Consider the following 25,562-nt stretch of genomic DNA (forward strand, 5'->3'; position numbering starts at 1 on the left):
AGTATATTGCAGGATTTAAATGTGGATTTAGGTTATTTTCTTGTTCTTCTGGTAACCTGCTTATTTACTCCCTTGACAAGAAATGCAATGCTACGTATCCAGTCCCCACATGGATTCAAAGGTACATCCTGTAAGAACATTAGGAAAAAGATAAGTGAATAATTTTTAGACAGTAATGAATTCTGTGGAACCCATTTACAGGAAACTCAGCTGGAGTGAAACCCTGTTTGCAGAGAAGGGAAAGAAATCTGCAAGTTGTTTCAATGCAAGCTAGTGATGCTTGTAAATGAGCCCTTTTCAAGGATTCAAGCTTGAAATCCTGTCAAAGCCCTTCAGAGTCAAGATGGTGGGACAAGGCCTGTAACTGAGAGGTTTAGTGGAGAAAATTCCATGACTTCACTACGACAGGCTCCCACGATCATTCTTAATTGGTTACTTTAGATTAGTCTCTCCGCCAACGTTTGTTAATGTGAAATGATAACCTTGAACTGTGTTCATGGTTTAAGTATAATCCAAAGACCTGCATGAAGTATACAGGGACAAAGTCAGAAATTCTTTTGCATTTGTGTGAGGTCAGAATCAGGATGATTCTGTCAACCTGATCACAGGATCGCAGCAATCCAGCTATTTATGGGCCTTATCAAACCTCAGATTAAGAGTCTGTGTGTGCCAGTCATCCAGAATTAGATCTTACCAGCCTGATTCTGCTACTTTTAGCCATGGTGCTATTACCTGATTTATTATACAATCTTATTTAAACATGAATAGATGTGGAAGAGATAAGTTCTATGTTTCTTAGAAAACTTGAGCTGACATGAATAGAACAAACTAGAGGTTCAGCAGATATAAAAATCTGAGGTAATCAGGTAAAATTGAAATGGTCCTGGTCACTACAGTTGCCCTGTTTGTTTTCAATTCAAACTAAATGCCTATAGCAGTTGTTTGTCCTAGAAAGAGAAAGAAGATAAATTCTTTAAAATAACAGATTCCTTTTAATCAGATCTGTAATTTAATGATCCTCAGGCTGGCTCCAGGTGTTCTGGGAGAGAAACAGACTCCTGTGGGGTACACCAGGACCTTCACTGGAGCATGTGTACAGGGCAGTACATGCAGGATGGGAAGGGCCTGTTACAGCAGTCAGTAAACTTTATATTATCCTAAGACCATAATAAGTTGGTTTAACTATTCTTCATGTCTTTTTTTTTTCATTAATCATTAATATTCAGTTAATACAGCAGTGAGCAGAATGTACCCACAGGTTTAGCCATAAAGGAAGCGATCTACTGCCTGCTTTACACCAGTGCTGTGTAAACACTTGAGTTGCATTCAGTACTGCATTTCTGTGGGAGTAGTGGCACATTCAGGTGAGCAAACACAACACTTTATAGAAACCCAAGCACTTCTGGTCCAGGCCCAGCCCATGCTGCTACCAGTCTGCAACTGTGTAAAAATAAATCAATGCTGTAAATAAAAAAAATGAGGAAGTGAAAATTATCCCATCTCTTTAAAATTCAATGTTTTTGTTAGTTCCACAGGACTTCTGTTTCATCCAGCTTGAAATCGCATTAGAGAAACTCTGGTCTTACTCCAAATGCTCATGGATTTAAGTCAGTCAGTCAGTATCAGGCCCAGGATGGGTACTTGAACTGAAACGGTGAGAAAGGAAGTGCAAGGGACCACCATTACTTCCCAGCATCAGAGTGATTTCTTATAAACACCTTAAAATACTCTTCAAACATTAGAAGTATTAATATATAATTTTACAACCCCTGTATCGTCCTGTTACATCTACCTCTGTGTGAGAGATAGATATTCCTCTATTCTTGATCCTTAAATCACAGATTAGGTTTCAAATGTCATTATTCAATCGTTTCTTTCTCCACAGACATAACACTTCACTGCTGTGCAACAAATGGAACTGACCCAGAAGGAGGCTGGGATGTGCAAGACTCTTGTCAGATTTGCAATGTTTCCGTGCCTTAAAGCGCATATATGAACTGTTGTTGGGACCCTGTGGCATGTTGTACCTCATTGTCAGGCTCTGTGACTTCAGCTCTGCCTTGCTGGCATCGTCCAGAATTCAGTGAAATTACAAGACCTGTTTAACCCTGTTCATACACTTAAGAGTCTTGCTGAACTTGAGCTTGAATAAAGCATGGATCCAGCAGGCATTTCTGTATCAAGGATACTAGCTAACTAATGAGTTCAGGGAGAGCTGATGGACAGCTTACAGGGACTGTGATCTTCAGTAAACCTAATTTACATCCATTTTTAGAATTTAAGTATCGTGTCTGTGCATCAGAAGTCACTGTGACATATGTACTGCTCTGTTTTCTTGCAGACACAGGAGCTTTGAATTTTATTCTCTACCCTACCACAATCCAATGCAATTCCTTTCCTTAATGAGCATGCACCCAAAACGACCTCTATGTTCCCTTCTGCAAATTGGTGCACTGTTTCCCTGAATGCTGGAGCTCACATTTTCATGACAGAAGTTGCAATTTTTTTTTCTGTGCAGCAACATTTGCAACAACACTGGCTTTGCAAACAGATTTTTCAGCCTCTCATTATGTTGACAAGAATTTGGTCAGCCTGGTAATAAATTTTTGCATGTGGCAAATTAATTTTATTTAAGCACTCCTTTACATTAGTCTTTTAAAAGAGCTTCTGAAAGCAAAGGCAGACATTACTCCTCAGTCTACCCTTCCCTGTGCATTGCAAATTGTTTATTAATGAGGCAGGTAGAATCTGACTTTATGCAATCAATTATAAAAATATGTTAACAACTTTAACACAAAATTAGCAGCTTTCATGACTATAACATCATTCCCAAACTTCTCTCCACTACATGCCATTCCTTACTGGTTACAATTTGTTCTTCATCATTCTGGGAGTCTCAGAAAACTCTGAGCAGTGTACTGCACTGCTGACCAAGTCACTGGCAAGGCAGAAACTGGATCTGCCTAGTCATTAAGCACTTCTCAGTTCTTTTCCCCCCACAATAGATGAGACTCAATAAGCATATAACCTCACTGACATTCCTTGGTGATGCCTTTGATTTGTGGTGGTGGTAAAACTGCTCATCCCAGTCACCTACAATTACTACATTTAAGTGATAAAGTCCACTCAAATCAACCACTCCACTAACAATGGAGTTTCACTATTTTAATTTTGGGGAATTAGTTGCATTTTCCTTTTGGCCCAAGTTCTGATTTGATTCCCTGTTAAGTCAATGAGAGCCTAGAGAATCTTTCCCTTTGCTTTGGTGATAGGGGATAAGCCCAGCAGTCAAGGTTTATTCTTCAAATATTTGCAGAAATTCTCTGCTTATCAGACAGTCAATACTGTTAGGTCAAAGACAATAAAATCCTTGCATCCAAATATACGCTTTTGTTAGATCTTAGCTGACAGATGGATTTATAAATTGATAATACAATCTTGAATTTCTTCTTAAACTTTAGTAAAGTGAAGCATTTGGGAAGTGTGAATCTTTCCAAAATGGCTCCTTGAGGAACAATACCGAAACTGTGATGCCTACTCAGGAACTTTAATGTCAGTGAACCTTGACTTTCCAATTATTGTAAACTGTCTTTAAATTAAGACTATTACAAAACTGGAGTCTAGTTTTATATTTGATTAGACAAAACAACTCAAGACACTTGGACAAGGACAGAGCTAACCAGATATGAAGCAGATCTATGCTAAACCTGCAGACTTAACTTTCTGTTCCCTCCTAAACTTTTTCCCTGGAAAATTCAGCAGTGGGCTTTATAAAAAATTCCATGAACCTTTAAGCACTGAGGGCATGCCCTCAAGCACCGTGAAATTCCTGAAAAGATTCTCATAGGCTTCAATGGAATTGTAATCAAGCTCTGAATGTGAGTGGCAAGAGACTACCCAGTGTCATCTTCTAGATGTGATCAACAGTGGTGGAAGTGCCCAGCTCTGTGAAATGTGTAAAATTTTATAGTACACTGTTGTATATGGCTTGGTAGTAGTCCCAGTGTGACAGCTTGGGAACCCTTATAGAATAGTATATGTTAATTCCTGAGTGAATGGCTTTTAATGAATTAATGACCAGCAGCTGCTGGAAGGAATGCATTTCCCTTTCTTTCAACACTGTTTCATATGTAAACACACATATAGCATGATACGCCTCTAAATGTATGTATAAAAGACATATAGCCAGGATTGCTCTTCAGAAATTACAAAGCAGTGCCAGGTGAACAGTAGCATAATCTCTTGTTTAAACAATTCAGTACTTCTGGGAATAACTTTTAAGCCTTAACATAAATAGGTTCTGAAATCCTAGAACAGAAGTTGGACAAAGAGAAACAGCTTCTGCAAAGTTTATGTATTGCATTCCACTTACCAAAAACCTAGTCTAAATCAGGAAATGGTGTGAACTAAACTATTTGAAGTCCAACTAATTAATATTTTACTATAACTGTTAGCAAACAGTTATAGTAAAAAATCCATCCCCATCTGTGTGCTTAGTGTGTGATGGGCCTTTGATTTGCCAGAAACTGTCCAGGAGCCACTGGGTTTAGGCTCCAGATTAACACAGATATTGTCTGCGCTGGCAAAATCCTGTGGAAGATGAACGACTTACACAAATGAGTACTTCAGGGCCACACCAATATGTTGTTGCTTTTCCAACCTGTATTGCTCCCAGAAGATGCTGGGAGCATCTTTTCTACTGGCTGTAGAAAACTGGGGATTTCCGACACCCAGCTCACGTGGCTTGATTTCTACATCCTCCTGGGAGCTACATCCAAGAACTCCAGGGATCATGATTCCTGCAAGATTTAAGGGATGCAATTTGCACAGCTTGTTCAGTCTTATGCTACGTTTGCCAAGCTAATAATTGCAGCTTTCTTAAAGTCCTGTTCTAGTTGAACAGAGTTTGGTGAATGGGAAAAACTTCCACACTCATGTAAGAATACCAAGCAATTGGATCTTGACACTACTTACTGTTGAGTTCTTTGATCTCATGAAATGGTAATCTGGTCTTTCACCTTTCCTGGTGGAGTTTTCTGACCCTACTCTCAGGTGCATACCAACGCAGATCTACTGGGGACTTGAGGGACTGCAGCTGCCAAAAGCATATATCCCAACTATAATCACAAACTTTCTATAAACCGAGCATGAAAGTCACATATGGCTTTTATGGTGCGGTGTTCTAGAGGCTATTTTTGAATGGCACTGAGTTAAATATTTACAAAGCACTTGAGCTATATCCAAAAAAAAAAAGAAAAAAAAAGAAAAAAAAGAAAATCTGCAGTGACCTGAGCCATTGCACTCTGTGCCATCCTGTCATGGAAGACTGGGGATGTGAGGATACTCCTATGTAGACCCCCAAAGCAGCAAAGCTGAATTAACGTATTGTCCAGAGAAGGGCAACAAAGCTGAAGAAGGGTCTGGAGCAGATGTCCTATGAGGAGCGGCTGAGGGGGCTGGAGGTGTTTAGCAGAAGAGGATGCTCAGGGTGACCTTACCACTCTCTACAACTACCTGAAAGGAGGTTGTAGCCAGGTAGGGGTTGGTCTCTTCTCCCAGACAACTATTAACAGGACAAGAGGACATAGTCTCAAGCTGTGCCAGGGCAAGTTTATGCTGGACATTAGGAAGAATTTCTTCACAGAAAGGGTGATTAAACACTGGAATGGGCTGTCCACGGAGGTGGTAGAGTCCCTGTCCCTAGAGGTGTTCTGGATGTGGCACTTAGTGCCATGGCCTAGTTGACATGGTGGTGTTGGGTCATAGGTTGAACTCAATTTCAGAGGTCTTTTCCAACCTAATTGGTTCTGTGAAGGTAGTTTGTGTATCTACAGATGGACTCAACATGGCTGCTTCCTGCAGGTTCATTTCACTGGTGTCAGGGATATCCCAAGGCCCTAGCACATCTTCACAGTGAGACTCACACCTAAGGCAGCTGTGCCTGCTGTCACCGGTCCCTCGCACCTGCCCTCCCCTCAGGCTCGTGAGCCCAGCTGCCCCTGCCAGCCCTTCATCCCTGCGCTGCTGCAGCGACAGAGACAAGCGACTGCTGCACCACGGGATGTTTTCCCCCTCTGCAGGTCAGGCTAAGGATGAACCCCCTGAAATATGCCTCTGTCCGCCCTACCCGCAGACCTGGCAACCCCACCCTCGGGCGCTGCTGCCTTCTCCATCCCGGCCGTCAGAAGCAGGAGGAGGGAGCCCCCCAGCCCCGCCATTCTGCGCGGAAGCTGAAGCGCCCGGAGATGACACAGGGCCTCGGGGCAGGGACGACCTGCGTCTCCCCCACTTGCAGCAGGGCAGGAAGCCACAGTCTCCCCCCACCCCAGCCCAGCCCAGCCCAGCCCAGCCCGGCGAGTCCGTGACTGAAGACGTTGCTCCAGTTGCTGCTCCCCTTCCCTCCTGACACGGCTCCCGCTCCCCAGGACATGCGCACAGCCGGCCGCTCCCGGCGCCGCCCGTGCCAGCACGGGAGGCGGGGGCGGCGGGACTTTGCCCCGGGAGCGGCGGTGCCGTCACCCGGGCGGCGCCCAATGGCCCCTCGCGATTAAAATAGCGCACTATAAATAGCGGCCCGCTGGCGGTGCCGCACGGCTGGGCCCAGGTGTGGCGGGGGAGCAGCGCGGGGCCACCGCCCCGGGCCCCGCCGCCATCGCGCGCCCCGCCCGTCCTGCTCTAGGTCCCGGCTCACCCGCGCCCCGGGGAACCGGCTGGGCGCGTCCCCGTCCCTTGGGAGAAGCCCCAGGGCAGGGTGTGGCGCCCTCGAGGTCTCGGTGACTGGCTTTATCACTTAGTCCTCCCTCAAGGACTCGGTGACTCTTCCTGCAGGTGTTTGTTCCTACCTTCCTTCAAACCGTGCGCCCCTCCTCTCTCTAAAGCAGCTGAGGGGAGCCGGTGCCATGCCATCAGGAAAAAAAAACTACCCTGTTCTGGCAGCTGTGCTATGTGTGTGCTTTTAAAACAGCATCTGTTTAAGACCTGAGACTGGCTGTTCCAGTGAAGGAAGTGGACTGATAAAGCTTATCGCCTTGGCCTTAGCTCTTCCATCTCTCCTCCATTAGTCTGAGCCATGGTGCCACAGGAGAAGGTTGCAGAGATATTACAGGGCCAGGCCCTTTCTGGGTAAGATGCTGACGAAAAGATGCAGGCCTGCCCTCCTTGGGGCTTACAGCTCAGGCCTTCTGATCCTAAGCAGACATACACAATGAATGCATAAACCCACGTCCACCCTGGAGACACCTAAGGTGGGGTTTTCTTTTTATCCCTGTTCCCTCTGGTTGAGTAGAGGAGGACTGTATTAAAACTGACATGACTCAGAATGACAGCAAATAGTCTCCTGTTTGAAGATTCTTACCTTTTTAAAAAGCATGTGATAAGGTAAATGTTAAAAATACACCAAGGTCCTGACTATGCTCAAGATTTTAAGTGCTCAGGGGATCACTTCAAGATGTCTTCCTACTTGCTTAAAGTATGCTGGTTTTGTGGACATGCCCACAACACATATGTTCTTGGTCTGCACAGTGCAATTGCATTACACCTGTTTTCATCCTACTAATTGCATATAGTCCATTGCTCCTTTCATATCGGAGGAGGTGTCAGGTGTAGGATCACTGGGTTTGGTTTTTTGAGGGTGTTTTGTTTGTCTGGGAGGTTTTTTGGGTTTTGTTTGTTTTTTGTTTGGTTTGGTTTTTTGGTGGCTTTTTTGTGAGACCTTGGTAAGATAAAGAATATGGACTTGCTATTTAGGAAAATATAATGCAGTGTATTTTATATAATTATATATATATGCTTTCATACAGGTGAATTCTTAAAATATGAAGTTTATTCTCTTTTTTTCCCCCCTGAAGTTACCACTGGATTCAAGGAGAACTATTTACTGAAATGTGTAGCATAGCAGCTGGGGGAGAAGAGGGATCATCAAATGAAATTATGAGGTGGCAAGTTCAAAAGAAGATACCTCTTCACACGAAACAAATCTTGGAACTCACTGCTACAGGATGTCAGGAATCAGTTCAAAAAGTAATTAAGCATAATCATGGAAGAAAAATCTGTGCAGAGATGTTCCACACAAATACCTCTGATTCAGGAACTCTTTGAGGTGCAAATCCGCATCCTGCGGAAGCATTTTGGGGAGCAGCCTCCCCTGTCCTCATGCTGTCATTAGGCAATTACTGTTGGCTGCTCTAGGAGTCAGAGTCCTGGACTGGACTTGAAATGCCGCTGTTCTGACCCAGCACGGTCATCCCTATGACTGACTGTCATTTCATTAAACATTGGGGGTTTTTTCACAGTCTTTAATAAACCATAAGCAGCAATTTTTTCAATAAAACTTTGTGATACAGAAATGCTGTTTCCTTATGCTCTGGTACCTCTCTTATTCTTTCCTGCCTGTTACTTTGATTGAGAGATGGAACGTTGCTTTGCTGTGTGTTTGTATAATGCCTCATTATCAAGCTTGTATCATGCCTGTATTTCCTAGTTAATTATTTGATATAAATAAATATTATTAATCTTTATTTCTGAAGATGGCCACAAGCCAAAAGGTTTGCTGATTGCATAAACACCCGAAGTAAGAAACTGTGGAGCTCCAGTCCTCATTTGCTGGTGGAATTAGACAGATGGGCCATTTGAGAAAGTGATAAAATACCAGCAATACCTGCCTAAAGAGTTACAAATTCCATGCTCCATGTCTGCAAGGGCTTGTATTTATTATCTAGGAGCGCGGGAACAGACCGTGTGACACTGCTGACACTGAAGGATGAGATCAAGGACAAGAGGCCAGCATAGGAGAACAGGCAGTGCCAGCCCCCATCTCTGCCTGGAACTGCCTGCTGTGCTTCCCCCGGTGAAGCCAGAGGCTGGCTGAGGGTCCTTGTACACCAGAGGTGCTCTGCAGCCCCACATCTGCCTGTGACAATACCTTCCTTTGGCAGAGAGGACCAGGTGTCTCCAAGGGGGTGTGGAGGGCCTTGCAAGGGGTTGGGCAGGCACCCGCTGAGGGCCACATGCTGACATGAGGCTTGGAAATTGGAAATGGGGTCAGCTGGGCTTCAGAGGCTGGGTCCTCAGATTTTTCCTTCTAGCAGAAAGATACAGTTGCCTTGTGCGACACAGGTAGCTCCCGTTCCAGCCTTGCTGCCAGAAGGAGATGGGTTGATGCATACACTTTCCATTAAAGAGTCAGTTGTCCATATGCATGGGATTTTTTTTCCAAAGAGAAGCAAAATTTTAGTGCTCAGAGGTAGAAGTGCCCTGAGATCATATGGAGAACAGGAGCATGATCGTCCCATTGTACTGAACAATAGTCAGCAGAGGTCTTCTGAAAAAGATTCCTTTCCTGTCAAGGCTGGAGAACTGCTATAGACAATCACGCTTTTTTTGAAGATAACGGAAATCCAGTGTATCAGTCCAGGGCAAGAGGGAATAACCTGAGGGAAGACCTTTTCCCTAAGGAGAAGTGAAAAGAGGATGTCTTTCTTCTGAGGAGTATCCTTGCCATACAGATTGGATTTTATAGCTGTGTGCAGCTTTTGGATTGGAGGCATAACCTCCAAAGCATACAAGGATCCAGCTCAGGATGGATATGGGTAAACCAGCAAAAGCCAAATGGCAGACCTATTTTTCTTTCTGTTTGTCTCACCTGTGTTTCTGTTACTCTGCTGATTTTGCAGGGGATCAGGGAGAGGCTGCATGCATACAGAATGACAGACAGCATCTGCTTACAGAGATTGGAAGCCAGTCCTGATACAAAGTCATGTTTCTTCATTGTGACAGCCTATTGTATTTCTGATAACCATGAGATCATGGCTTTAGCAGCCCCTCAGAGCCAGCTGTTTCATAAGGATGAGTAGTTCTTCAACAGCTGCTTAAACATGCCACTGCACCTTGGACTCGGATGCTTTGTATAGTGCTTTTTCTCAGAAGCAAGTTAGCATATAGTGCAAATAAATACAATAAAACTGAATTTTATCTTTAGTTGGAGGGCACAGGCCTAGAGGGGATGGGATAGGTCATTGAGCTCAGTTCCACAAAACCAGCAGCAGGGATCAGACTTCAGCCCAGAAAGAGCTGCAGAACAGTTATTCCACCTGCCGCACGCTCAATGTATGTTTATACCATGTTGGCTGCATGCCTATGGCCACCTTCTGTACTTCCCAGTAACTTTTTAATGAAACTCAGGCTGCTAGTAGATATCGAAAAGTCACACATCTGAAGTTGCACAGGGGGAGAGGAGAGGTCAGTGGCACTGGCACTGTGTCCCTGTGGTTGAAGCGTTTTCCAGTCTCAAGTCCCACGCTGCTGTGGCACCTATTCAGCTCATGCCAAGTTCTTAGAGGAACAGGGAAAAGCTTTCCTGACTTTGTTTTCCTTCAGCTCATCCAGTCCGTTCCCACAGGCACTGTTGCAGCCCTGTGCTGTCTGCAAGGCTGGACAGGTCCTGCAGCCCAGGCACAGGGTGTAGATAGGTTCATGTGGTGCAGTTCATCAGCATAATTTCTGTGGGAACCACAAATTCCCCAGCCAACCGTGGCTGGGGAGGGACAGGAGATCTTGTGTCTCAAAAGCATTTGGAGAACAGCAATATTTTCTTGGAGTAGGGCAGTAGCTCAGAGTCTTTGGAAGAGGAAATCTTTGATAAATTGTCTAAAGGAACCAAGGTAGTAGTCTGCCACACAGGGATAAGGAAAGAAAATAAAAATTTTAAATTTATATATTTTTGTTTTATTTTCTGAGAGAAAGACTTATTTTTATTGGCTAGTATGTCTTCAGACAGTGCTGACATTTTCATTCAGTCTGTCTTTTTCACTAACTGGAGCTAGACAGTGCCTGTCATTTGGACAGTTATACACATGAAAATACATTAATTAAGATTTGTAATTTTTACTTTTTAATTAATGATATTTTTTCCTCTTCATTTGGTGTGTCAAGCTAGTGTTGAAGGGAAATTGCAATTCAAAATTCAGAAAGCCACAGTTTTTAGAGTGTTTGTTGGAAATAATCTGGACATACTTGCCAGAATAATATGCTGAATCAATGTTTATTAAACAATGGTAATGTACTGGATTTGTGAATTCCAGTATTAGTGAGCTGATCACTTACAAACCCCATGTTCTTAAAATTTTTTAATTTAGTAGATTTTTATACTTGTCTGGAACAGAAAAATACATTTCTCAGCTATTTCACTCATGGTCACCCAGCATTACATGTAACCTCAGTGGAAGAGACAAGCTTTGGGGAAGCCCAGAACTAGTGTCACTGCCAGCCTGCTCTGTCTCTGCCTGCAACCCTCTGCCACAACCCCAACACTGTCCCCAAGAAGCCCCTGTAGCACTGTGGTCCCATGTGGATCCCAAGGCAAGTCCATCCTTGACACTGCATGTAGCAAGAACCCATCAGGCTTTCCATAGGCACCTGTGGAGTGTCCAGTGTAAAAACTTTTGAGGGCTGCTCTGGCAAATCCTAATGTTTGTGGGTTTGGCTTTACCACATCAGTAAAATACCCTTCAGAAGGATATTTTTAGTGAGATGGGTGGAGGCATTAAGGAGTACAGAGCAGGGGTGTCCAGCAGTGGATCCTTGGGCAGGACAGGTGTGGTTCCCAGGCTGGAGTGGACTCACACGATGAGCAGTGGGTTGTGCAGGCACAGAGTCTGCCAGGTGACCTCAGGCACCACCTCTGAGAAGAAGTATGTTGGCAGAGATGACTCCCCAGCCCCATGGAAAACATGGTCCCATGGGGATCAGGTAAACCCAAGCTGGAGCTTTCTCTTCCTTAACCTTTGGCCATATGAGGGTTTTGGCAGCTTACAGGAGCATGAAGGTTGGTCACCCTGGAGTAACTTCACTTCTCCAGCCTCAAGACATTCACTTGCCACTGCTACACAGCAGAGACCCAAGGGTCAGTTGTCACTCTGTCAGGTACACAACTCTTCTACCTCTCATTTCCGACCAGCTCCCTTCCCATATGTCAGTTTGTCCCTGCTACACATTTCTAATGCTGCTTTGTGCAAATGTTTTAGTGCATGTGGAAGGAAATGCAGCAGAACCTGCCCAACCACTGATCTGTCTACTAGCAAGATGCCCTTTCTGGGTCAGTGCAGTGCAATTTTATTGGCATAGGAGCCTGTCTGGCTCCTAAGTAAATTCTGTTGCTACTGCTATCTTTAAGTTAGAGCAAACTTAAATAATTCCCATTCAGCCAAAGGAATGTGACTGCTGGGCTGACTTCAGAGCAGTCATGTCCTTCCACCAGCTAAGAGTCGCTTGCAAAAAGTGTTTTGGGAATGGTCATTAGAATAATTTTCTTTTAAACTTGGGTACACCTTATCCATGCAAGGAAATATTTTTCAATAAATAAGCATTCCGAGTGCCCATGCTGCTGTTATCATTAAACAAATATTTTATTTAGGGGGCATGGAAATAGGTTTATAAGGTTTTTTATCAAACACAATCATTAGCTGTTGACAAAAGAACACAGATTGCCCCATATATTGGGGCTAATAGAATTGGCTCCCCTGTTCTAATATATTCTGCAAATTTATTGTAAGACAGTTTCTATGCAATAGTAATATTTTCATGCTACATTTTTTTGAGGGCAGATTTTAAAATGTGGGTATGATTTACAGGCTCGGATGTATTTGTAAAGTCTAATGAAGTAAAAATGGCACTCTCATATGAATGATGCTACAGGAAAAATATCTACATGTAAGTTGTCACGTAACTTTCCATAAGTGCCCTGTATCCATACTACAGCAGGTGGAGGGTGAAATCCCAAGCAACATTAGCTAAAACACATTAGGCTGACCTTGTAGTCTCTTGACAATTTCACAGCATAAAAATCCAAACAAACTCTTCACCTTATACTTAAAAAAAAATTGTATGAAGTCAGGAGCCTGTCTTTCTAGATATGACCAAACGTGCTTTATTTTTTCTACTTGTACACTTCAGGTATCACTTCAGGTAAGTGAGGATAGGGACTTTCTGAACAGCTTTTTTAGTGTTATGTGAAGATTAGCTGTGATGTAGAAGCCTTGGAATTTCTCTTGAATGTGTTCTTGACCTTTCATAAACCAATATTACTGAATTATTACAATGGATATAATTAATTATTTTTTCTTACAGCAATTTAAGAATAAAAATAATGTCACAGACAATTTAAATACAACAATTCAACACCATCTAACTAAATTTTCCAGCTAATAAAACACAAAGTAGAAGTGGCAGAAATAAAAATCTTCCAGTGTACTACTTTCCCCTTGGACAATTTCCAAAATAAATATTAAAGTCAGCATTCAGTTGCTCGCATCTTTTTGCAAATAACCATAGCAAACCTCTTAGTGATGCTGAGTCTCTTGTAAAGGTATGACAAGATATCCACTAATGAGCAATCCCTAAAATTGACATTTAATATTCCACCAAAGAAACTAAAACATTTACAGTTCTCACATGCCACACCTTAATGTCCTCTTTAATTATTTTAAGCCAGATAAAATAAACCATAATAAGACTGATTTATATGAAGTCATGAAAGGAGTTTCCATTCTCATGAAAACAAAACTGGTGTAAAGCCCTGCTCCTATTGACTTCAATAATTAAACCAAATTTTCACTGCCAGCCTTTGACTTCCATCTTGAATGTCACCAAAAGAAACAGAGCAATTGTTCTCAAATACTAACAGGCAGGTGGAGTGAGCATGGACAATTTTAGTTTCAGAGAGATGACATATATTTTGATACTTTTAGGAATGAATGGTAAATAAAAAATATAGCCCTTAAATTACTGTGACATAAACCCCAGAGTTTACAGAGGAATATTACATCTTTAGAACGTGTCTGTGGTGTGCTAGCCTAATTTTGACCTCAAAGCATCTGAATATAGACACATTAACACATTCAAATCTGCTCATCTTCAAACCACTGAGTGGATTTGTTGGTGGTTGCATCTCATTACTTCAGATTTTCAGCCACCTATAGAGAGGCAAATACCTGTCACTTTCCAAGGGCATATTTCCATGCAAGCAATAGCTGTCTTGATTATCACTGGATGTCCTAGCCCAGGATGGACAGAAGGCAGGGTCTGCTTTTGAAGCCACAAATATAAGTGTTCCAGTGAGGTCCAGTGGACCCTTTTGAGGGTATGGAATGTGGAGCAGGTCCTTGAATCTCCAGGTGTCATTCCTGACATCCCACTCTCAGACTGGGATCTGCCCTCCTGGGTCAGCACACATGGCAGACAACAGTCTGAACCTGAAGACCTTCAGGGACAGCAACCTTTGCTCCACTGAGACGCCCACGCGAGACTCTGTCAGGACAGAAGAGGCAAATGTGATGCTAGCTTTCCTGTTAGTCATTTACCAGCTCCCTGCTGGCCCCCAGGCCCATCCTGGATGGGTCTGTCTGCTCCATCTCCCCAGGACGAGAGGGTGAGGGTGGCTGCTGGCATCCCCTCTATATCAGCCACGTCAAGCTCCATGATTGTCTCCATAAAGATGATCCTAATCCTCTGTTGCCTGCTAGAACAATTTTGGTACAAGTCAGACGGTAGAATTTTATTACCGTTTCAGTTTTCAGTTTTTTTATTTTTACCTTAAGCTATGGAAAGTGTGTTTTTTGGTACCTTGCCAGGTTGCATCAGTAAGCCTGACACTGGTCTCCTGGTCACTCCCACAGCTGTACATTTGGGGAAGCCCAGTCCCTAAGCCTATGTCCATACAACCTAGAGAGATTCTGGAAAAAATATTACACAACCCAAAATGCATGCTAAGCAGGAACAATGCAAGGATGGCTTTACACTGAATAAGGTCTGCATGACAAATGCTAAAGTAACGCCTGCAAAGTCAATCACTTGTGGCCACAGTGCAAACTGTTGTCAATAAATAGGTGGGTATGCAAACCTGCCTTTGAGGAAAGGCTTTAACCACAGGTAAAAGTGTTTTGCTTAGTATTATCAGTGACATCTGGTGGTAATAGACAGTAAAGTCAGTTTAAATATTTTTAAAGGTTATGTGTGAGTTTAAGTGACTCATCCCAATTGAAGTAATTTACAAAGTTGTATTTCCTAAAGTGTATATCTTTCTGACAAAACCGTATAATGACTGTGTGCCATGCCAGGAGCAAAGACTAACAACATCTAGATATAGCATAGTATTTTTTGGTGGTGGGAAACACTGGAACCAAGTAACCCGCCAAAATACTTAGTGTGCCTGAAAAGCAGTTGATGAACATCCGTTCTTTGTTACTGTTTGCTACATATAGCCTTGTGTTTCAAATCTTATAGTCCTTCCAAATCAATGAGTGTGGCAACAATTCAATAGGTGCAGATGGGGGACCAGTGTCAGCTAAGGCAGAAAGAAGCATGAGTGCAGCTGGGGGCTAGTGATGAGTGGGCTGGAGTGAGACACCACACACCCTACCACAGCCAGTGTAGGGGCTGCCAAGGAGAAGCCAAGCACTCACTTGGACCCTGTTTCTGTGTTCCCAACAACTTCTTGGGCTGGACACCTTTTACAGGGGACTCTGTAGGTCTCAGCTGAAAGCAGCAGAACCAGTGCAGATGGAGAAGCCCCTTCCTTAATTCTGCACTTAACTTCATGGTGTACAATGAAGACTTTTTTTTTTTAATACCTTCAATGAGGAGAAGTTCCTTTCTGATTTTGCCCAAGTTTAGACTCAGAAGGTTGTTTCATACAGGAGAGATGTTTTGACAGTGCTTGGGGAACTGCATCTCTCCTTTTGTTGCTTGCATGGCCCCATGTACTCTCTTTTCTTCTTGGGTGAAAAATGGAGAAAGTTGTCTGTCCAGAAAATCACATTTTTAACTCCTTATGTGTACCTCTCTTGCTGCTTTTCTGAATGCAGCTCTAGAAAGCAAAAGCTGCAAGGACTTTGCTGTGATTTTTAAATGTGGCGTTTCAGTAAGGTAAACATTATCCAACAAATGAACAATAAAATGAAACAAAACAGGAAACCTAACTTAAAATGTACACCAGGCATCCATGAATGCTCTAATGCCATGTTCTCTGTAATGTCTGTGACTCTTTTTGAAAATGGGTCCTTATAGGATGTTTCGTGGCACAGATTTCTGAACCCAGCATCTAGACTTTACGGTATCAGCTCACCTTGAAGAACAAACAGCTCTCGGAGCAGTTAACTTTGATAAGGAAAGTGTAAAAAAGGACATAGATAACATATCAGCTATGCTGAAAATGTGTCTTTCTTTTCTTGTTCCTTCTGAGAAGCAGTGGCAAAATAGAGATGCCTGGACCTATTAGGTTGGGAGAATGATGCTGTTTCAAGCCTGCCAGAAAGATCCTTGAGGTAGCTGCACATCTGTAGCAAAATGTGCTTAAGGCAGGTGTTTAACATTGGGATATAATTCTGTTTTGTGAGTGTTGTCATTTGAACTTCAGGAAAGTGTTCCTGTAGAAAAATACTGCATTAATATATTGAACTGTCAGCAAATCTCTGGGTTTCCACAGATATATTCACATATCAAATTAAAGAATTCAGCCCAGCAGCCCCAGTCTGTGACATCCCCAGTGCATTCTCATACCTGTGGAGCTGTCTGTGTGCTCTGGTGACTCCTCAGCTGAGGCACAGACAGGGAAAGCAATGTCCTCCTCAAATATTTCTGAGCAGTTGTTTATGAGGAACTCCACCAACACTGTCACCTGCACACAGAAAACAGCTCATTTCAGTCAAAAGGGAAGAACACATATTGAACAGTCTTTCCTGCCTGGTGCTGCAGACAGATGAATTTGCCCCAATACAAACAAAATGCCATCAGCCACAGCTTTGGCCTCGCTGCCCAGAGGGCCCATGAGTGATAGTGCTCACTGTGTGCCTCTTGCCCTCTGCATGCAAAGTGTCCAGGAACTGTGCTGGGACTTAGGGGACTGTGGGGCAGCTGCTGCTTTTGCTCAGAGGAGGCAAAATGAGGGGCAGTCTGGCCCATCACATCGCAGGCTGAGGGCCATCCCTGATATCCAGGAGTGCTGTTCTGTTGAGCTTTTGCGATCGCAGTGGGATTCCTATGGATGGTTCTGAGCTGCCCCAAAGGGAGTGGTTTCTTGGTGAGTTCAAGATACCTTGTCATTCATCTCCTTCTGTACTTCCAGTGGGAGCGTGCTGTCCGTCTCTGGGCTCAGCATATTTGGGCCAACACAGATGGCCAGGTTGCTGGAGTCCATCCTGTTGGTCTCGGCGTTTTGGCTGATGTGGTGGAGGAGAGAGAGCAAGTGCTTGAGCAAGACAAGGTTTGGTTTAGGCAGTTTGTCAGCCACCCTGCAGGAACAGAAACAAAATGTGACATTAAATGATGGTGCAGTGGCTTCTGCTTCTCTATTTGAGCATGACTCAATTAAACTCAGACTGACAACCTTCCTTCAGAAAGAGGCGTGTGTGTGCTCACTGTATCATTCAGAAATCCCCAACCACAGCTGAGGGTGTGGTTAATTCTAAGATCTTGAATTACAAGGTCTTGATTGAAAGGCAGCATTGCAGCAGCCCATGTCCTTGAGTAGATGGGATGACATCAGGAGCTGCCACTGGAAGCTTCTCAAAAGCAGGTGAAAGCCTGTGGTTGTGCTGTGCAGGTTTCAAAGCAGTACCAGTCAGCCTCTACTTCTGCTCCTTCTAAAGAGCAAAACACGGTGGTGGTCTCCACGTGCCCAGCTTCACTGCCAGCAGATGTGAAGGCTCCCTGTCAGTGACAGTCCCACAGCACTATGACGCTAGCTGAGACACTGCAGCCTCTGCCCTCCTTGTACAATAGCCATTTTGTAGGGCAACAACCATTGGAGTCTGTCCCAGACAAAATCGAGTGTAAGTGTCAAGGGTGGGAAAAGAGTCTCACTGGGAGGGTCACAAAGGACTCCGAGACATGTAGCTGAAGCAGGACTGTGCAAGCCAGGGCTGGATGAACCCAGGGAACAGGAATATGGAGAGGGATAAGGACATGTCTTCAAAAAGCCTGTGGGCTGCCACCACTAAGTCCCAAGTGCAAAAGTCATTCAGACCCTCAAGATACTTTAGAAAAAGTTACTATGGTTACTTCATCCATCACCCCATAGCTGAGGAGACCCAGAATGAAGGTGGTAGTTGGGTGTGGGTCAGTCGAAGTTTCCAGAGGGGCTGCTGCTCCCCAGGGCATGGGGACTGGCACACAGCTGCTGTCTGCACATGGGTCTGCACAGCTGGGGCTTGGGCACTACAGGGTCCTTGGCTGCTGCAGAAGTTGTCAACTGCAGGTTTTTTGAGGACTGAGGAAAATTGCAGTCCTGAATGTGTCAGCTGGAAGGAAACAGTTTTGACTTTGTGTTTGATAAGAAGCCTGCCCAGCCTGTGGCTTTGTTAAGAAGCCTTTCGCCTCCCCACAGGGCTCTCCAGTTTGGCTCTGTGCTCATGGTTGCACAGAGGAGGCCCTGGGGGTTTCCAGCTCCCGGTCCTACCCAGAGCCCCAGCATCATCCCCTGAGTGTGTGTGTACACGTGGGTGCAAGGGGACGGTAAGCTGACACAGCAGGCACTAGAGGGCAGGACAGCCAAGAGCAATCGGGCTGTAGAAACAGGTAGAAAGACACTACTGACGTCACCTATTGCACATTGCACACCCTGCACTAGTGACACCCGTCTGAACTTCCCTCCTCTGCTAAACCCCAAAGGCATCGACCTTTTGCAAAATCTGGTCATACTTATAATGTGAGGATCCAAAATCTAGGGTCACCCTACACAGTCCACAGTAAGAGCACCAGAGACTCAGAATGGTTTGGGTTGGAAGGGACCTTTAAAGAATATCTAGTCCAATGCCTCTGACATGAACATGTCCTCTACTCAGTCCAAACCAGGATCCTGGATTTCAGGGCTTTCTAACTGCAGCTGCTCAGTGTTTCCACAGCATACCTCAGCTTTCAAAAAGTTCAGCAGAGCTGTTTCAGTCTGTCATTTGAATGAGATTGGAGGAAAAAATACATTTTCCTGTCTATATTCAAACACCTTTTTGGATGTCCCAGTAAGTAACTCTTGTCACCTCCTTGCCAGGATTTGGTGTTTTAGCTTTCCACTGCCATTAGGAGATGCCTCAGCTGGAGGTGGGAAAAATTGTGCAGCACAGCTGCCACACACTTTGTGAGAGTGAAGCAGAGGCTTTAGCACACAGATAGGCAGGATGCTGAATTTCTGCTTTCTGTTTGTGGTTCTCACAGAAATCTTCCTGGAATATTCATGAGGAAAAAGGATGTAGCAGAGTCAAACCACTGAAAGCCAGAAGTTATTCTCTGGAGCAAATCTTCCAAAAAGTTTGCATCCCACATGGGCTCCAAAAAACCTAGGGAAATTTTTGGAAGTACTTAAGCTCCTGGCTGCTTTGAAAACATGTCCAGGGACATTGTCTATGTGAAATCTAGTCCCACAGTTAAATGGAAATGACAGAACACCCCTTTCTTGCTACTGCTTCACTTCTGAAATTGAATACAGAGACACAAATGCCAATTACACATAGAGCAGGATGTGTAAAACCAAATGAAACACTCAACAGCCACCTGGAAAATGCATGCTGTGCCTCAAAAAGCACAGATTATCGTGGGCTCATTACCAAACCCTGTGTAGGGAGCAGCCTTGTTCTGTTTGCACACTGCATTAAACTCACTTAGTCTGCAGTCCCAGAACTGTGATTGGCGATTCATTCCCTCCAGCCCCTCTGGCTGCTTTCCCAAGAGCAGAGCTCCCGGCTCCTGACACCGCTACTACCCCGCTCCCCAGCTAAATAGCTGCCTGCATAAAACACTGGAGTTTTCTCTTCATGGAAACCTGGAGGGAGTGCTCAGCAAACATTATGCAATGTACTTAGAGCAATGTTTTCAGAAGGAATGCATTCCTGCTGTCTCTCTGCTCAGGATAAGTAATTCCTCTGGTGCTCTTTGGCCTAAAGGGACAAACACTACCTCATCCCACACTGCCTGATACCTGTTTTCCTTCAGACCATGGACCTGGACTCTCTTGCAAGCAGCTCTTGCTAGTCAGGGCTGGGGATAAGAAAAGGATGCAGATGTGCCTCTTTTCCAAAGTGTACCAACCCTTGAAGATACAGTTCCTGAACAGTTGTTGTACAATGTCCTGGCATACTCAGATCCACCGCATTTGCAATGCTTGACCTATGCGCAGCGGCTGCAGGTATGTGTGATCTATGACATGCCTCTACCTTGTTAGCTGACATGAACAAAAATGTCCATCTGGGGATGACATGAACTCTGAGCTTGGAAATAGACACCAAGAGAGTCCCTCAAGAACATCTGGATGACTGAACAAACCCACCTGGGCACAGATTGCCTCAACCACACTGCATGCTGCCAGCTACCAGCCCTGCAGTCAACATTTGTCCTGGGTGCAAAGTGATTGTGTGGCCCAATGCAAGAGCCAGGTGGTCTTCGTTGCTAAATCTCCTGAGCAGAGAACCCCTGAGCTGCAGAGGCACACCACCCCGCCCTCAGCACACACATGAAGTAAGACTCTCATTCACTGCATGGTCCTTGTCAAGGATTCAGATCATCACACTTTGCAGCCCTCTGATCCAACCCACAGAGCAACCAGCACACAAATGAGAGGCTGCGCATCTTTTTAAATAAAATCTCAAGGAAAGAAGGATTATGGTGTTTGTCTTCCCAAGCCACCATTACACATGCTTATGCTCTGCTTCCCAGGGAGTGGTTGGACATCTGCCTGATGATGGGAAGCAAGGAATGAATTTCTCTTTATGCTTTGGTTGCATGCACAGCTTTTGCTTTTCATATTAAACTGTCTTTATCTTGACCCTTGAGGGTATTTTAAATCTTATTTTCTCCCCCTGTCCTATTGAGGAGAAGGAATGAGAAAGCATCCAGAGAGATGTCTGGCAGCCAGCCAAGATCTACCCACTAGTCCTTTTTCTTGCCACCCAACATGGGGCATGAGATAACACCAGTTTTGATCTGGGCATACTATAGCTGTGGCAGCTGATAATTGGCAGGCTTCTGCGTGGCTCACAGGGCTCGTTTGATTTACAGCATAACAGAGCCTAGGGCTCTGCAGTGGCTGCTTTCAGCTCCTGTCTTTGCTGCAGTGCTTATCTCTGTGTTTTGCTGTGCCTGCAAACATTCTGATAAAAGCAGCAGCCATGTGCTTGGCCCTAGCACAGGTACCCTCCCTGTGCCAGGAGGCCTGTCCCGCAGAGAGCTGAGGGATTGCATCTCTCTCTTCCCCTCTAGGGCTGATGTGTCTGCCTTCATCTTCAGAGGTCCTCACCAAATCCCTGTCTAAGCCACTTGATTAATGTAATCTTTTTGTCATTTGCATAGAAACTGATTTTAGTCTGATGTTATGAGGAAAGACTTTGTCAGTGAGGTGACAAGGAAATGTGCCCTTAGGCCATCAATCCCTGGCTTGCAGGGTATGTGGGAGGACTTGGGCGGGTGCCTGGGTTATCACCTCCCACAGCCTGTGATGTTGCACCTCTACAGGCATGTAATCCCATTCAATTGGTGCACTACTTGGTGGAGGGGTGCCTTGCCTGCCCCAGTGAAACCCAGAAGCTCTTAGCACTTCCCTAGGGCTTTTCTTGTGTTTCTTGAGCCTCCCTTCAGCACTGTCAAGGGAACATGGTTGAGACAGGGACCCAAACCACATCTGGGAACATCATGGATAAGACAGGGACCAAAACCCTAACTACAGTAATTGCCTTAGTCAAAAAGAAGCACCGGATGCAGAGGTCAATGAGTCCATATGATCAATTAGTACAGGAGCAGGAGGAGGAATGGTCTGATCAGGAAGCTGCTCCTTCAGCAAGGAATCAAAAGGAGGAAGTAAAAGAAATCACCGAGAGGTGGAAAAAGTGGGTCCCTAACCTTTGGCAAACTTCAAGATATGCTGCAATGTTATAGCCACCAGCCAGGAGAGCAGGTTGCTGCCGCTACTGCTGAAGAAGGCATACAACATCTGAGAGAGTTAGCAGTGCTGGAAAGCCTTCTACAGTGACCTGTATGACAACCATGTCTCCAAAGATCCTGATGTCCAGTGTACATGAGCAAGTACTAGAAGGGTTGTCTGAAATTCACCAGCATTATATTCCAGCCACCTGGAGACGATGGACTGACTAGACTCTGATATACCAGCTGCGGAGAGTGACCCATTGGATCTGACTTTCGAAGAAAACCTGTCTCTCTCCTTGTCCCCACAGGCCAGCATCTTGACTGTCAGAGGTGCCCAGACACACACTGTGTGCCACTCCCTGGTTCCTCCTGTGTGACTGGGCAGGGGACATGAGGAAATGAGATTATGAGCCTCCTATGAGTTAGGAGCCCATGTACACAAATTGAGGGGGAAGAGGGAAGGCAGCTGATCAGGAGGGCCATCCAAGACAGCTGTCAGTTCAGCCGCTGTTGAGATGGTGGAAGGCAACCAGCAATCTACCAGGTACAGAAGAGGACTAAGGCTGTCTCCCTTGGTTTTGGTGAAGGGACTTCTGGTCTGATGCTGAAAGGGTCTCCAACCTGGAACAGAGGGTCACTGCCTTTGGTCAGCAGGAGGAAAGTGAATGACTGGCTTTACTGGACTGTGTGGATTTGATGACCTGGCACACTGGACTCGCAGAAGTCTAAAGCTTTGGTAGACACTGGTGCACAGTGTAGCCTAATGCCATTACAGTACATCAGGGAGGAACCCATCTGAATTTCTTGATTGACAGGGGAATCCCAACAGCTGTCTGTATTGGAGGTGAGCTTAACAGGAGACAAATGGCAAAAGTACCGCATTGTGACCAGCCCAGAGGCTCCATATATCCTTGGCATAGACTGTCTGAGGAGAGGGTACTTCAAGGACCCAAAATGGCAGTGATGGGCTTTTGATGTAGTTGCCATCTTTTAAGTAGCTTCCTGCCTTGCCCAGCCTCCTGGAGGATGCCTCTGTTACGGGGTTGCTGCATGTCAAAGAACAGCAGGTGCCCATGGGTACAACGATGGTGCACCATTGGCAATATACAGCAACCAAGACTCCCCAGTTCCCATCCACGATTCATCAGTTGGAGGGCCAAGGAGTGATTAGAAAGACTCATGAGGTTTTCTTTTAAATCTCATTTCCCCCCCCCCGTCCTGCTGAGGAGGGGAAGTGGAAAAGCATCTGGCAGCCAGCCAAGGTTAACCCACCACACTCCCGTGCACATACATACTCACAGACTTTGTACATTTGTTTATATGCCTGAACATACATATGTTGTCCTCTGAGCTAATTCACTTAGTAACAGCAGGCAAAGAAGACCAAGTCAGCTTTACAGATGATGCAAATGAATGCGAAAGAAAACTTCAGGTTGGAGAGTTGACATCAATTCCTTGAACTAATTATTATTATTACTGTATTCCACAGAGCTTCCAAGGAGTAAGACCAAGCAGTGTTGACTGAATGTCAGTGAAATGCTGTCCCTGCCCCAAGGAAAACCCAGGTGCTGGCACAGGTCCTGCACTGTTCAGGTGGTCCGAGCAGTGCTGTTAGCAACACCTGAGGGATAATTGTCAACAGAAGCGATGGTACCAGAGCCTGGATCTCAGTATGTACAAGATGTGGCAGATGGAGTGCAAAAGCAAATGGGCTGGCTAGCAGCAGGCACGTTAGTAATGAAGTGTCACAGGAGCTTGCAGACTCCTCTCTTATTTTGCTGGGCTATGTTCCAGAGTGCGTCTTCACCTTTTTTTTTTCTTAAGTATCTGCAAATGAAAACCTGCTAAGCTCTTGGATAAGTGTCTCTTTAACTTCTCAGTCTGTTATGAATTTCAAATAGCAATTTTTTATTATGTTAATTGGCAACTGATGGTTTTAATTAGGCATCCCAGTTAACCTTACACTGCTAACACATGTGAGGCTTTGTGCAGATCAAAACATGGGTGGTTTTTCGTGGGTTTTTTTGTTTGTTTTGGTTTGGTTTGGTTTTTAGCATAAGCATCAAACAGAAGTATGAATTCTAAGAAATAAGATGACCCCGTTTGCAATTCTGATTTTCATTTTCTTTCTTTCACTGTAGTCTTCAGTCGTCCCCTTTTGAAATTATCCAGTATTTTACATGCAGAAAGGTCCTGGCCAAGACACTGTGTGAGCTTAGAAAAAATTTCTTCCCTTTGCAGCAATCCAGAAAACATTTGTGACCTAAGCAGCAAAGCAACAGTCTGTCTCAAAACTGTCCAGTTTTAGCTAATATCAAATAATAAACACATTTGTAAATGTAGAAATCAATCACTCCTGATCATGCTGTCTGGGAACGTATTGCAACTTCCAGAAAAGCTGGCCTGCATTCATGTCCTGGAGGGCTTAACTGAGCCTTCACAATAGTTGCACTGATGATGCCAAATCTCGTATAACTTCCCTGTTGATTTCTGCAGGCTGCCAGAGGATGTCACAGAGAGAACCCAGCAGCTCAGAGAGAAGTTTTGTTAGTATTTTACACAAGTGATGCACTCAGCAATAAAGCTGAAAAAATACAAGAGGAAAAAACCCAAACAAATGAAAAAGCCCTCCAGAAATCCCTGGATCACTCAGAGCCAGAAAAGGGAGGATAATGCTGGCAGAGCTAGGTACCTGGTTTGCAGTTGCTGACTGTACACAAGCAGGGGCAGAATTGCTGTCATTCAATGCAACTTATGTGGGAGTCTGTATCCACCTGTCCTTTCAAGGGGTCTGAGTGGTTCTGAAAGGTGCTATATTTTGCTGTTTGGGGTTTTTTTCCCCTTAGGAGTGCATTGCGGACAGTCAGGGATGTGAAAATTCATCCCTCCCACTCCTCAAGGACACACTGGAGCTCTTAGTAACCATCCCACATTTGACAGGACATTTGTCCTTCTCATGGGACAAAGCAGTTCCTATGCTTTTTTTTCCTAGCAAAAATACCATAATCCAGACTGCAAGAGCTGATGTCCCATCATTACTTGAAACAAATCCTTCAACTTTAGCTGCCAAGTAGCACAACTCAGTGAGAGCAGGTCACTTGTAAAACATGCTGGTTAAGTACAGGCAAGTCTATAGAAAAATAATCCGCTTTGAACTGATAAAGCTTTCCAGTGCTTGGATAACTTAGATTTCAATAAGAAGATGGAAAGTGTTGGGTAGTAGAAAGTCAATCCCAGTTATGTAAGAGCTCTGTGCAATTCTTACTAGACTTTAAAGGGTGATTCCCCAAACCTGTACCCAGGACTACTCTGAGGATGTGTTTTCCAGACCGAAGTGGACACTTGCATGGATGATGAATGCATTACAGAGTCTATACCTCCAGGCCAATGGTGATACAGACCCCTACCCCTTAAGTGGCTTGGCCCCATCCCTCGTTCCTGCATGCCCGATGGGCACAAATTTAGGCTGCAAGTACTCCAGCAGTGGTGCTCGTTATTTCTGACACCCTACGGTGTTACATTCATACCCACCACGTCGCCTCGGTGATGATCCTGGCAGGGGAGGGCTTGGCTGTGAAGACTTGGCTGTGAAGAAGCCGTGAAGGCTTTTTTCTTCGAGAGTCACTTTTCGCTTTTCGCTTCATTTCTCGCTGCGCCTATCGATT

The 25,562-nt window shown here is 44.6% G+C and overlaps 1 protein-coding gene across 1 annotated transcript; it reads right to left on the reverse strand.

The window, feature by feature from the left end:
* Positions 1-25,541, reverse strand: LOC113967703 (T-cell activation Rho GTPase-activating protein-like). The gene is made up of 5 exons (XM_027683532.1): positions 25,429-25,541; positions 17,087-17,282; positions 16,552-16,669; positions 4,613-4,799; positions 1-128 (listed from the first exon to the last, which is right to left on the reverse strand). The coding sequence occupies exons 1-5, from the start codon at positions 25,539-25,541 to the stop codon at positions 116-118; spliced, it is 627 nt and encodes a 208-aa protein (XP_027539333.1). The 3' UTR covers positions 1-115.
* Between the last annotated feature and the right edge of the window lie 21 nt (positions 25,542-25,562).

This window comes from Neopelma chrysocephalum, unplaced genomic scaffold, assembly GCF_003984885.1.
Source record: "Neopelma chrysocephalum unplaced genomic scaffold, ASM398488v2 Primary Assembly neopelma1_23, whole genome shotgun sequence".
Classification (NCBI taxonomy): domain Eukaryota; kingdom Metazoa; phylum Chordata; class Aves; order Passeriformes; family Pipridae; genus Neopelma; species Neopelma chrysocephalum.

Bases quoted from the DNA above. Each gene is read 5' to 3' on its own strand.
- LOC113967703 (XM_027683532.1), bottom strand. From the start codon at position 25,541: ATGAAGCGAAAAGCGAAAAGTGACTCTCGAAGAAAAAAGCCTTCACGG. The intron at 17,283-25,428 runs GTGGGTATGAAT...CTGTTCCTGCAG, and splicing joins ATCATCACCGAGGCGACGTG to GGTGGCTGACAAACTGCCTA. The intron at 4,800-16,551 runs GTATGAGAATGC...TAAATCTTGCAG, and splicing joins GCACACAGACAGCTCCACAG to GAATCATGATCCCTGGAGTT.